A 13,338-nucleotide genomic window follows, 5' to 3' on the forward strand; every position below is an offset into this window, starting at 1 on the left:
CAGTTATTTGAGCATATTTTGTGATAAAAATAACATTAAAATTGTGTATTTTAAATAACCAAAACTGCATATGTGTATTTTTGTAGTTTCCTCCTCATTTGCTAAGCTAAAACGAGTTTTCACCAGAACACTGAAATCTGCTTTTCCACAGTAGGGGCTATTTCAGCTTTCTGTCTCCCGCCTCGTTGGTTAGTGGAGCGCTTTAAGCACAGATCCAAAGAGTCACTGAAGGAGAAAGGCTTTTTCCCTAGCTTCCATACACTTAAAAATGGCAGAAGTGTTATTGTTGTTAAAGTCCAGAATAAAACACCACCAGAACCACCTTCAGGCAGGAAAGATGACTGGAAAAAGCCAGCACGAAGAACAAAATGTTACTGAAGTTTATGAGCAACAAACCAGAAGTTTAGAATGAAATCGTAGTTCACACAACCTTAACTACTACTAGTAAACCTAAAGGCCATTTTAATTGCCATAGCACCTTACCAAGCTTGCACAAATACTTTTAGGAAGAATTATAAATGATGCAATCACTTTGTTTCCTATAACTTCTAGGATGTAGAATGTATTGTACAAACTAACATCAGGCATTGGCCCTGACCCAAAGACTGCAAGTGCCAAGTAACACAGTATTATTGTTGCTGAGGATTTAATACAATATGTTGAAACAGTATTTCAGTATCTTTGTAAATGTTGACTCATTTGCTGCTACAGTAACACACTTGTACCCAATATTCTGTGAAGTGATCTGATAATCAATTTAAATGAGTATTTCCAGCATACAAACACCTGCCTGAGAAACATGTGGCCATGATATCAAGACACCAGCAAAAGCGTTGTTACAGCACGTTTCTCAGAATGAAACAGGCTCAGAAAATACAACAGTACTTTCTGTAAATGGAAACATAACATTTATGGAGATTCGGCTCAAATAAATTGGGAAAGTAAGCTCTTACAAGATGGTTTGCTGACCAAACAGACTAAAACATCTAATCCCAACAACATAAAATACCAAGCTGGACGTGCATTTATAGGACTGCTGTCTTACATTGCAAGTACTTCGGGGCACAGATTTTGAATTCCACCCACGGTGGACCTTGAATGCCTGTCCTTGTAGTGCCCGAATTGAAAGTTTATATCCCCAAAACAAACTTTGGAGCAGCTACCTTTTACTCTGCATCAGTAAGGAACATAACTGACTTCAATCTCAGAAACACATCAATTTAAGAAACCTGTTTTGTAGGTCATTGTAGCTGACCATATTTAAGCCACTTACGCTAGGTTTTGGGGATTTTTTTTTTGTTTTGAAGTCAGGGAGAGAAACAGGTACTAGTTGGGAACAATTCATTTCATCCTAGAGTAGGCATCCAAAATAGATCAAATTGCATTCCAATGAATTAATTTATTTTCACTGCCCAATTTTTCAATAAATCAGCTGTTGCAGATAAATCTTCACATTGTAGATGTCTAGAATTAGTTGAGATTAATCCTATTTTGAGTCCTTTATGCACCAACATGGGTGCCCCTATGTGTGATCTAGAAATTTCACTGCCAGATCTGATTTGAGAGGTGCTGTCATAAGAGCAAGTGGTAGTAAAAGTCTCCTTGGGGTCTAGGTGAATTGTCCTAGTTTATGGTTTTCCAAGGGTTGGAGTCCTGAATTCCAATGACAGCACCGGCACCATTTACTACAACTACATTAGCAAATACTGCAGTCCTATAAGAGCAAACTTATATAGTGAAACAAAGGATGTTACGTGGACTTCTTATTTCAAAGTAGCTACAGCATGGTCCCATGGACTTAGGTGCCCATTAGCAGCTGTGGTACATCAGTTAGTGACAGTGCCCATCTATAGGTCTGTTTCTTCCAAAAGGAAACCAGTTTGCACCATGTTAACCAAAGAATGTAAGTGGATATAATCAAAAAGTTAACTTTTAAAAGCACTCTGTTCACCTCAACTAAAACACTACTGTAAATATACCTACTGACCAGCTTTAGAAATACCGACAGCTGTTTCCCAAGTAAAGCTTGTCTTGACCTATTGCTCAGGTCCCAAAACATATATAACTAAGGTCTCCCACAGTCCAAAAGCCTTGCTTTTCATTTAAGTGTAGTTATATCTAACCAATTCAGACAGAGAATAAGAAAAAGGTCACGGGTAGTAAGCAGGCGCCTTGCTTTTATAGATCCCACTTACAGGCATTTACCCTTGTTCATAAGTTGCACAGAAACCATGTGATAATTCAGGGGTTTGATGCACTGCACAATGATTTGTTCTGTATCTGAATCTTCATCTGAACCCTCAACAGAAGCAATAACCAAAACGAGGACATCCATGCTTTTAGGTAGTTAATACAAAGGCAGTACCACTACATCTTCAGAGTTTCATAAGGTTTTAAATGCACAACTACATTTCACCCCAATGTGTGAAACTCTGATCTTGAGCAGCGTACGATGAAAGTATAGTAACAATATTTGTCATTTTATAAGCTTCAGATACATAAATATTATTGCTCCTCAAAACAAGGCTGCCTGCAAGCATTCTTCCAGCTTCTACAAGAACATAGGCATAACAGGAGAGTATTCCTCAGTGCATATTTATGTTTGCTGAGGTGAGGCAGGAGAACTATAATTCTCCCTAAGCTAGCATCACTTACCTGTAGTTTGCACTACATGAAAACAACAGGAATAATGCTGTGTCATTGCATAACTACCTCAATCTGGTGCCTAATCACCATACACTTAAACTTGCAGCCCAGTGCCAAATTCTAATCTCAAATTCAATTCCTCTAACAGAGTCTCTCTCATTCTTCATCTCTCCTGTTCCACCATGGTCAAACAGTTATCATAAAAGGCAAATCAGCAAGAGACTCATGAACTTGTAATTAAAGGAAGATAGATATATTGCATTTATCAAGCTGTATGAGGCAATAATCAAGAGATTCAAACTACAAGCTTCTGTGAATAGAAGAGTGCCTATTATACATTAAGTATAGCAGGTCTTTCGGGTTTCAATAGAAAGTAATTCCTAAAACTGAAGAAACAAAATCAAAACTCATATAGGGAAGATGAAAACATGAATGATATGGCAAAAACAACATTGCAAAAATCCTATTATTACATATTGAGTGTTCCCCCACAGTGAGGATTTTTCACTTGAGAGTTGTAATGGGTTCTGTGCAGTTCAGAAGGATCCAGAAGTAGTAAATGACTGCATACATAAAAATCTCAGCTTACAGAAAAAAAAAAAAAGAGTGAGTAGAAGGTCTTAATATTTAAAACCTCATAAACCAAACTTTTGAGCATCTGCATCAGCTTGCTATTAAAACATGCAAGTTTCTTAACTAGAACAACTGTGTTAGCCTTGAGGAAGGCTAAGGAAGGAAGTAGTTTCATTCCCTCTTGCCATCATCATGACCATATAACAACTTAGTGCAACATCACCACAACTCAACCATAAACAACTAGGGGTAAACACATAGGGAGACAAAGGAGGTTATTCTAGCTTAGGTTAAGGAAACTCCTGCTCAGAATAATTCCCCAGCGTGGCCCCAATACTTCTTTCCAACAGTATGAATAGAAAAACTATAGTTGCAATGAGACTTCAAAGGACATCAACTTTAAGAAAAGCTGTAGCAGTGAATAATCCAGCTTCTTAAGCTATCCATGACACTGGGGCCATTAAGGAAGGTTTTATCATTGAATACAATCTTAATAATGTATTTTGCCTTTTTTTTCCCCCCTAAACCAAGAAAGTCTCTTGTTCCATTAACAATTCTGTTTAATAAAATCACCTAAGCGGGCTAACTTTATTCCTAAGTCTTTTCAAGTGATAAAGTTGAGTAGCCTGGGAAGCAGAAAAACATTGTGTGCAGTGCTATCTGACAATGAGGCATGCAGACACATGAGACCAGCACCCCATGTAACTCATTTTTACAGAATTTCCTCCCCCGAGCTGCAGGCACTAGCCAGGAACTGGTAATGCAAAATCCATACCACCTTGCATTAGCTGGTAAACTCCATACCATGCATCTGGGCAACAGGGAAAAATGTCTGAACTCGAGTCCTTCACAGTGCATACTATCAAGATTAGCCAATGCAACGACAGATTTCCTGAGAAAATGAAGGAATGACTGTGAGTCCTCAAAAAACCTCTGATGAAGTGATCGGAAGACGAGGGGAGAGAAGTGGATAGTGCTCATGTACCTAGCTTGGCCCATGTACTAACTAAATACCAGCTATGTGCATACACACCAGTTTGGTGACAGTCTCCAAAACACTGCCCCCCATTAGCCCTCTTTTCACCAGGCTTTGCCTTATCTCTCCAACCTCTTTTTTTGACCCCTGTTGAAAGTGTACGGAAGAGAATTTAGTTTTCCAGCCTTCCTTTACTATTCAACATAGCATTTATTTCAGAAACATTTGTCAGAACTGTTTCCATATCTGCAACATTCAAAAGATAAGTCAGTTCATTATGGATTGCCACAGTGGGTCTGCCTACACCAGTGCATTGGTCTCAAATAAGCTCTTGAACACTGTGAGATGCCAACACTGCATTAAGATCCAGGTTGGGACTGAGACCACAATAGCAGTTGTGTCCCAGAAAGCCTCCTGAAACTTATTATCAGTGTTTTCCTGGCCTTAGTATTTCCTCTTAGTTAAATAAAATCACATTTTCCAGAAATACACAAATGGCCCTAAGGTTTTGAAAGACATGAGGTGAAACACTGATACCATTGAAGGCAGCCATTTCACTGATAGAAGTCTCCTTTGCATGTCTTCTAAGTTATAAGAAAGCTCATTAATTTCTGTATAGGCCATCTCATCCCACTTTGGGCATGCTTTCCTTTTGCTGAGTGCAAACGACACTCCATGTTGACTTAAAGCAGGTCAGTTTCTCCTCCTGGGGAGCCTCTCCACAAAACAGAAAGGGGAAAAAAACAGGGGAAAAGAGATGACTGAATTTCCCAGTCTCTGTCCCCTTGGGGTTAATATCTGCCTGGTATATCAGTAATCATTCATTGCATGGTTGGGCTGAAAGAAAAGATCATGTTTTAGATATTCTTGTATTGTTATATTAAACTTCTTGTTTTCCCTTTGACAGATATATTTTTCCCATGGACCTTAACTTTCTAGAGCTACAGGAACCGCATCACTGAGGGCAGGGTTAATACTCTTACTGCCAAGGCCACTGCTGATGTCTTGCTTCCAGAAGAATATCAAGTGGGAAGTTACTGCTAGGGAGAGATCTAATATAGTGCCAATTAAGCCCTTATTTTTTTATTTACTTTTTAATACATTACACCACAAGAGCAATGCTTTAGTAAAAATCAGTGGATGGTTGGGTATTATTTTTTTAATACCACTTTGTTGACATTTCAGAGTTTTCCTTCAAGGACCTCTGAATTTATCTACAAGTCTTGTCCTAAGGGGAAAGAATCAAACTCCTTTTTACTATTAGTATTTCTCCTTTTTCAGCTTACTTTTTTTTTCCCCTTCCCCTTTGCCAGCTGCAGCTCTGGAATTTTTATGACTATTTGACCACAGTATCAAAGAAATCCTTTGGGAACAATCTGTCCTGAGTTTCTTCTTTAAAGTCCTGTGGGTCAAGTGCCAATGCCTCAGCCTCCAACAAAGGAAGAAGCCTTTGAGGAGGGAGAGGAGTAGATGAGTTCTTAAGCCTCAGTGTGTTTCTTAATTTTTTCTTTCCCCCCCCCCCCCCTCCCTTCCTGTTCCTATGACTTCAATTTCTTTTCTATTCCTAGTTCTGGAGAGGAAAGGCTATCCTCTTGCATTAATCACTTTTTCAGGGTCACTGTATGAAGTCTGAGCCAGATTCTGTGTTGCTAGTGCATTAAGCTCTTTCTGCTTAGAAAATCCTAAGTGAAGCTATACTAGAAAGGAACCCTATGTCTTGCAAGGTCACAATGATGTGCCTCAACATTTTTGGTGGAAACAATTCAAAAACTCTCTGCGTGTTTGCTAACTATAAGGCATGTGCTGAGTAAGAAAGGACAGCTCTTGTGTATCAGTCTTCCAATTTTCATGTTCTCTATCCACCTTGAAGAACTAGGGAGGAGGTTTAAAAGTCTGGACCCACATTTTGTGCTCTCAGTCGTCACAGAGGATTTTTTTTTTCAGTCTCAGTCCTGTACTCTTTTCTCTGTACCAGCCTTGTTTGCAGAGAACACAAAGCTGATAATCTAGAGACAGACCCAAACTGTGCTCTACAAACTAAGGGCTCCCTTTGTGTCATTTTGGCCTCCTGTGTGCTGTCCATCTGCTCAACTGCAAATTTTGCAAAAGCTCAAAATTCTTCTGTTGAGTCAAAGGGCTGGCAAACAGTCCTGCTGTTGGTGAGAGACAATACCCTCTTTTTCTCAGCCAGCAAGAGGCTTACAGGCAGCAAATATGAGAAATTAAAGCGCATGTTAGGGTTGTTGAAGAAACTTCAAAGTTTTTCCACAGATCTTTCAAACTGTTTTATCTGCTGTAATCGGTGCCCACTACTGGCAATAACTTCCTCCAGACTGTGACAGAGAATTCCTGTATAGGCGGGCAATGGGCCGACTAGTGTAATACCAGCAAAAGACACAAAGGGAGCTTTGTGTTTTTAACTACCAAGTAGGAACCAGGACAAAAAATTTCTAAAGATCCTGTAGAGCATTTAAATACATAAGAGATCAATGTATGACAAGGACAACCTTCACAGACTGGAATTCATACAGTAAGCTTGGCTGGATCAAGACAAAGCACAACCAATCTTTTGTTGTCTTCTCAGTTACTGTCCTGCTACTGAATTTCCTTTTGTCTCAGTGGTAGTACTATCATCTAGGTCAAGGTTGACAGAACTAGAAGATGGTCAGTTATTCTGGGTTTTATTCAAATAATTTACTAAAGAGCCTACATCCAGTAGTTAATTTAACTACCAGCATCCATTTGACAATTAGCATCCAAATGCAGGGTGTGGTTTTGTTGTTTCAGAGTGAGGATCACATTCCTAGCAGCTGCAAGCTTTTGAATCACATTCCCCAAAAAACACTTTCAGGAGCACATGTCTCAAATCAGGGTCAAGATCCTGTCTGGTTTTGCAGTGCACTGGTACTATTCTACATACCCTTCCTGTGGCACTTTAGACCTCCCTCAACCTCTTGGCTACCCTCATGACCACCAGACACATTGACACAGTGTCCAGCTAATCAGAACCTACAAAGGTAATGAGTCAGACCTCTGGATCTTTCAGTGCCTAGTCTAGGCTCCTCCAGTAGGCAATCTCTGTCCTGATTATAGAGTCAGGGTTTGCCAGAATTGGATTGCAAGAGATCTCATTCAGGCATTCTTCTGCAAGCATTTCTCCAAGAGGAAACAGCAAGAACAGCACAGAATTGTTTGGTAAATAGAAACAGTCCAAGAAAATGCAAACGCTATGGCTGAAAATGCTTCTAGTTTCCCAAAACCTTAACTGTACAAACACTGACATTCCCATTTATCTTCTTGACTGCCTGTTCTTCTCAACTCTCTCTGAAAAGGCAGGTAAGGTAGGAACTCCAGACACAGGATGGAGCTTTAGATAATTTGGGAGATACAGCAGCACTGAAAGCTTCAGAATTTCCTGGTTTGTTTTGCACTTTCATTGATTCGAATGAAACAGTCTACACTGGTCTAAATTTTTCATCCTGAGAGCTAGTTTGCTTTTGAGTCCCTCTCCCTCAGCAATTAACTAGAGGAGGGAGCTGGAACAAGATGATGCAGAGAATTCCAGCTGATGCTGGAACTCAAGTGTCAAACATCAAGCATTAGAGCCCACAGCTTTGCTTTCTTGCTCTCTTCTCTTGCCGGCTGCCACCTCCTTAACACTACATCCATCTGTTGAAGGATGGCTTCTTCAATTCACCATGTTGTTGTCAGAGAGACTCCCATTCTGCCAATTCCCCCATTTGTCTCAAGGGGGGTGCTTTATCCTCCCCTTCCATCACACATGCACAGTGTTTGCGAGAGGAGACAGAACACGTCTCAAGTCACAAAGCTGAGATTTTCACGAAGGGCTTAAGCATTTATAATTATATCAACTAGGATTTGGCTTCCTAAATATGTTTGAGTATCTGTTCTTTGGTATTTCTGGCACCTCCAATCAACCCTAAAAAGCACAAGGGTTTTCTTGTTTCAGCCACTAGAAAGTGTATCAGCCCAGCCCACTCCAAAGCACTGATAACAGTCAAACCTTCAGCTGGTCCTACTCAGGAAGCAAAGGATAAAAAAAAAAAAAGTAAGAATGTTACCTGTTTTCCTCTTTATGTGGGGAGTCACTTTATCACTATAGAAAAGCACAATAATTGGAGTAAAGAGCATGATCAAGCAATCGGATGGAAAACAGAAAGCTACAACACCCATAGCATTAGGGAAACCACCCGCACCGCTATCAAGCATGGTCCAGTACAGAAGGGTAGATGCTTTTTCCTTCGTTTGAATGCAGTCACCACTAAGATGAATGGTTTTCAGTTACAGCTAATCTTTCATTATTGTCAGATTATAAATACTAATGTATATGATTATGGACTGAATAATACTGTAAAGTGTATGTATCCTAAGGCTGATTAAACACTATGAACACACAAAGAAGTGTAGCTCTGTTAATTATCCTCATTTTCCAAGTACTTTACTCTTCCTGTCTCTTATAGTTCTTTAGCTACAGTATTAATTTGGAGAGTTAGGCATCTCCCACTTTGGGAATTTAGCTATAAAAATACACTTTTATCTCAGAACATGTATTGCTATAAAGCCTCCTGAAGCTCTGGTCTCCAGTAGTACAAAAAACCCAGAGATTTTTCTTTTATATTGTAAACACTGTTGTAGATTTAAATTGCACTATAGTCATTTAGTTCCCCAAAATATAGCCTTTTAATCTTAAATGCTTCTTAGGTGTAATGCATCTTTTAAATTGAACACTGACTCCAGAGCCATGCAAAATGTTATACAGCTGTAACTAGAACATTCTCAAAAAAAAAAAGCAACATTTCAATTATACATAAAGCAAAACAAAAAAAGCAGTCATCTCCCAATCTGACAAGTAAACACAGGAGACTGATTTACACTAGTTGATTTCAGCTGAGCTACATTAGAGTGACTGACTAGCAAATGAGCCACCTTATATTGAAGACTTTTAGCATTTTAATTTTGTTCTAGCATACACAAATAAGCTCTCAAAGTACAGCACTCTCCATTTTACCATAGATCACACTGTAAATTTCTGTTTTGCAGATCTGCTTTTATTTCACAAAGCTAAGCACGATAGAAAGAGCGAAGTTCTTAACCAAGACCATCTTTCCAACCATGCTTGCCCACATTTCCTTTGACCCACAGCTTCTCCTCAGTGGCTGACCACTATTTTTTCTAACATTATCCTGCACTTCAGAGAGCTCATCATATTTCCTTTATCAATGAACTAATTTAGCAAAAAAAAAAAAGTTACCCACTTTTCTTGATGGAGAGCATTAACACTAGGACTATGCATACGGGATCAACAGTTTTCTATTGATCTTTTCTGCTGTCAAAGAAAGAAATTCCATTGTTTTGAAAACTCTGATCAGAAGCATTTCTTTTCCCTCCAAACGTTTCTAGTTTTGTCATAAAGCCGGAAATTTTTACTTAATCTATCTAGCTTTCTATCTGAAGACTTCTTTAGATCATCTTCTAGACCACCAGCAATGCATCTATTAGGTCAATAGAATTCAATAATGCAAAGTGAAGTGTTCCCATTTCTCTGCTCAACGTAAAAACTATCATAGCTTCAATAAATCTGTACGCAAGTGCTCACTTGCTAAATCCTCAGCAAGGATATTTTTACTAGCTTGAACTCAAGGAAGAAAGAATGTCTTTGGCTTTGCAGGCTTTAAGTGTGATTAACTAGAGTTATGTACTCCGGAACACCGGCCAAGGAATATCATCCAGTGATTCCTTATTAAAAGAAGAGCTTTTATTACAATAGCCATTGGGCAATTTCTTAAAAATGAAAAATCTTATCACCTTACATCAAATAACTGACATCATGGTCACATCTTTCACAGACTAGAATTCCCTAGCTGGAATTCTATATTGATCACTTCTTGCTCCCACATGAAATCTTAGGTCCAACTGTATGTTTCTCCTCTTCCCTGCCACTTAAACCTAACCCATGATTCACTCAGCCTTGAAGATATAACCAACAAATAACCTAGAACAAAATTGCTTCTGATGAAACTAAGGTCTTGTGCCCTTCCTCAGTTCACTTGCAGAAAACAAAGATCATGAAAAGGATATTTACAAATTCACATTGAAAGCAAGAAAGTTTTTATAGTAGAAGCATCAATAAAACATACTTTATTGTTAAAGTACATTCAAACTAGCAGATGTTAAAACAGGTGAAATATTTGTTAAGTATTTTTCTATATGCACAAATTGTTTGGGTCACCAAACACACCTAGTCTATGCCTATCCAAAGCCTAGTCTGACTTCTCACAATGGGTAAACTCTGACCATAATAATTAAGCTGCTTGCAAAAACAAGTCGACCGCTTAATTCAGCTATGTAGTATTATTTTAAATATGCAACAAGTTGTTTGAAAGCAAACCTTCTCCTCAAAATATGTCAGCTCTACGTTAAAAATCAGACAAAAACCTTCAAGTAAAAGTCCTTAAGTATTTGAACATTCACAGACCTTAAAATATGACAAAAAGTTTTAATTCTATTAGTCAGGGAAACTTCTTCCCTTGGTTTCAGGGGAGACAGTTTTCAAGCCTATGTAAGCAAACAAGCCACCTGTATGCTATGTATACATACATAGAGACACATATAAACACTGTGCTTCAAGAGGAACAGATCTTTAATCTTGGATATTCGCATAAATTATTTATTATTTTCTTTATTGTCTAATGGTATAGAGATTTAGTAGTGAACACCAGCTTGCCATATATTCATCTGTTTCCTACCGCTATACTGAGGATCAAAGTTCTTGCAGTTGAAACTCTGAGAACCATTACATCTATTTCAGCATTTCCCAATACAAGGGAGGCTATGTGTCACTATGTCTCCCTGCCTCAAGAGATCAGAGTACTAGTCCAACTGCAGTCTTTGTCAATAAGAAGAAATACAAATGAAATAGCAACTTCCATGACAAGCTAAAGCCTCAGTAGCAGTTATTATTCAAGATCTTCACTCACATCCTGGTTTTCTCACCCCAGGATAGCATTTATTTTAACACAATCTCCCTGTGGCAAATCAGCCCTACAACATTACAGGGAAGATGGTGCTGGAAAATAACACCTACTGAAGTCCTTAATCCTCTACTTACCTTAAGATTCAACAAGCTTCTCTTTGTTCCCATGCATCAACCTTCTACCACAAAAAAGACTCATAAAATAACCACATCCAGTGGTAAACCTCCTACACCCAGATAGAAAAAGCAATCTTACTCCAGCCATCTTCCCACACACTCTGAGTAACAGACCTGAGATGAAAAGAGAAAGCTGCAGAAGGGGGACAGAAGAATAACTCATAATGGAATTTAATTTAATCTACCCGCCCATACAAACCACTCACCCTTACCAGAGGTGAATAAATACCTGCAACCGTTTTAAACCTTTGGCCACTGAGACATCCTCTATAATGTCATGGCATTATCACCATTTCAAAGCTAGCCTTACATACACACAGAATCTTACCTTTCTCATTTCCACATAAAAACTCACTAATGTGAATTTGCTGGAGCTTTTAATCACGTCCATCTGGAAGTATGGTATAGCCTTTAGGTCCTGTTTTCATTCAGACTGGTAACCAGTCTAGTTTCTGTGAGGATGAAACTAAATCACTGAAGGCTTAAGAGCATTTGAATACCTCTCCACAATACCTTTTCCTCCAAGCTCAGGAGAACAAACTAGCTCTTCTATAATCTATCAGGAGACACTCAAAACACCTGAGCTAACAGCTGTACAAAATACCCCAAGCAACAACCCTCCACACAAGCAGTTCACCTACCACACAGCAGCAACACAGTAACTCTGTTGGCACTGAACAAAGGTCAATTAACACCTTCACCCTTGACCACAAATTACTTAGGCTAATATGGGGTGAAGACACACCAAAACTGATCAAGGAAAATTAATCCTAAATCAAAGTAGGAGAAAAGCTTTTTAATCACTTACTTTCTTCACCTGTTGTAATCAGATGTCCTTCCTGCTGTACAGACAAAGTGAAGAACCATAAAGTTACAATTTATATTCATGGACTTACTGACTCAAAGAATAATGTCTCTCTCTGGACCCTTAATCTCCTGATACCACAGCAACCATTGCACAAATAACTTCTGCAAAAAAAGGATTTGTGCTCCTGACCAATCCTATGCTGCTTCTGGTTCCTGCTCCTAATGAATGTCATTCAGCCACGTCTCCTTCTGAAGTGTATGGAAAGCCCTACCACACACAGAACGGGTGTTTACTCAACAGTACCATTTACCTGAGTTGTTTCTGTAACTTTAGCAAACTTACAGTCTTCAGTTTCCAAAGTGCAACTTTCCAAGCTAGGTAGGGCAGAACTGCCTAAAATATTTGACTTCACCCCTTTGCTTTTCATGAGAATTTGAGCTATGATTACAGAGATCTGCCAGCTCCTGGGCTAGGAGACTCCCTATTCCTCTGCTGCTGCTGGGGCTTCAAGTGTAACTAGCTTAGGGGGTCCTAAGCTGGTATCACAGAGGCTTGGCAATGCCCTGGTGGTTCTGGTCCAGAATAATGTTGTTGCTAGGCTACCAAAAATTCTGTCCTTTTGTCCCTTTACAGCACAGATATCTTCCGGATGACCATCCAAGTATGCATACTCATTTGTTTGCACAATGTAAGGTTTGTTCCAGCAAATATTGAACATGCTTTTGCACTAAACTGAGGCCCAGCTGAAATACCTGCCTACATACAATAACTGTTTTTTTCTGGTTTCTCTCATTGCTATCCTGTCTGTAATACTTTCCATAGATGAAGTACTGCTTATGAACATGTAAGATACACTATGGAAACATCATACTACTGTACAAGTCCCACAGTGCTGATTAATAGCAATAATAATGCACAAGCAATTGTGCTTTTATTTTTCCACATTTGTTCTATGGCCATTTTCCCACAAGTTTGATTATAGCAAGAAAGTGTTTAATGAATCAGGAATAATAGCAATATACGGCAGGAGAGCTTTATGTACAGTTTTAAGACTGATTTCCTTTTGTTGCTGAAAATGGGACACTGGAGGCAAGTCAGTGCATTTATGGCACTATGTTTTTACAGCTTTGTCTTTCCTTACTAGAACGTCACATGCGGATTTAC

General features: G+C 38.9%; 1 protein-coding gene across 1 annotated transcript in view; it reads right to left on the minus strand.

Moving 5' to 3' along the window:
* Nucleotides 1–11,862, minus strand: part of NKAIN2 (sodium/potassium transporting ATPase interacting 2) — a 475,734-nt gene extending 463,872 nt beyond the window's left edge. Inside the window, exon 1 of the mRNA XM_050894206.1 lies at nt 11,695–11,862. Within this exon, the coding sequence (XP_050750163.1) occupies nt 11,695–11,757 (63 nt within the window). The 5' untranslated portion in view covers nt 11,758–11,862. The remainder of the gene's footprint in view (nt 1–11,694) is intronic.
* Between the last annotated feature and the right edge of the window lie 1,476 nt (nt 11,863–13,338).

The sequence above is a fragment of the Gymnogyps californianus genome, chromosome 3 (genome assembly GCF_018139145.2).
Source record: "Gymnogyps californianus isolate 813 chromosome 3, ASM1813914v2, whole genome shotgun sequence".
NCBI classification, from domain to species: Eukaryota; Metazoa; Chordata; class Aves; order Accipitriformes; family Cathartidae; genus Gymnogyps; species Gymnogyps californianus.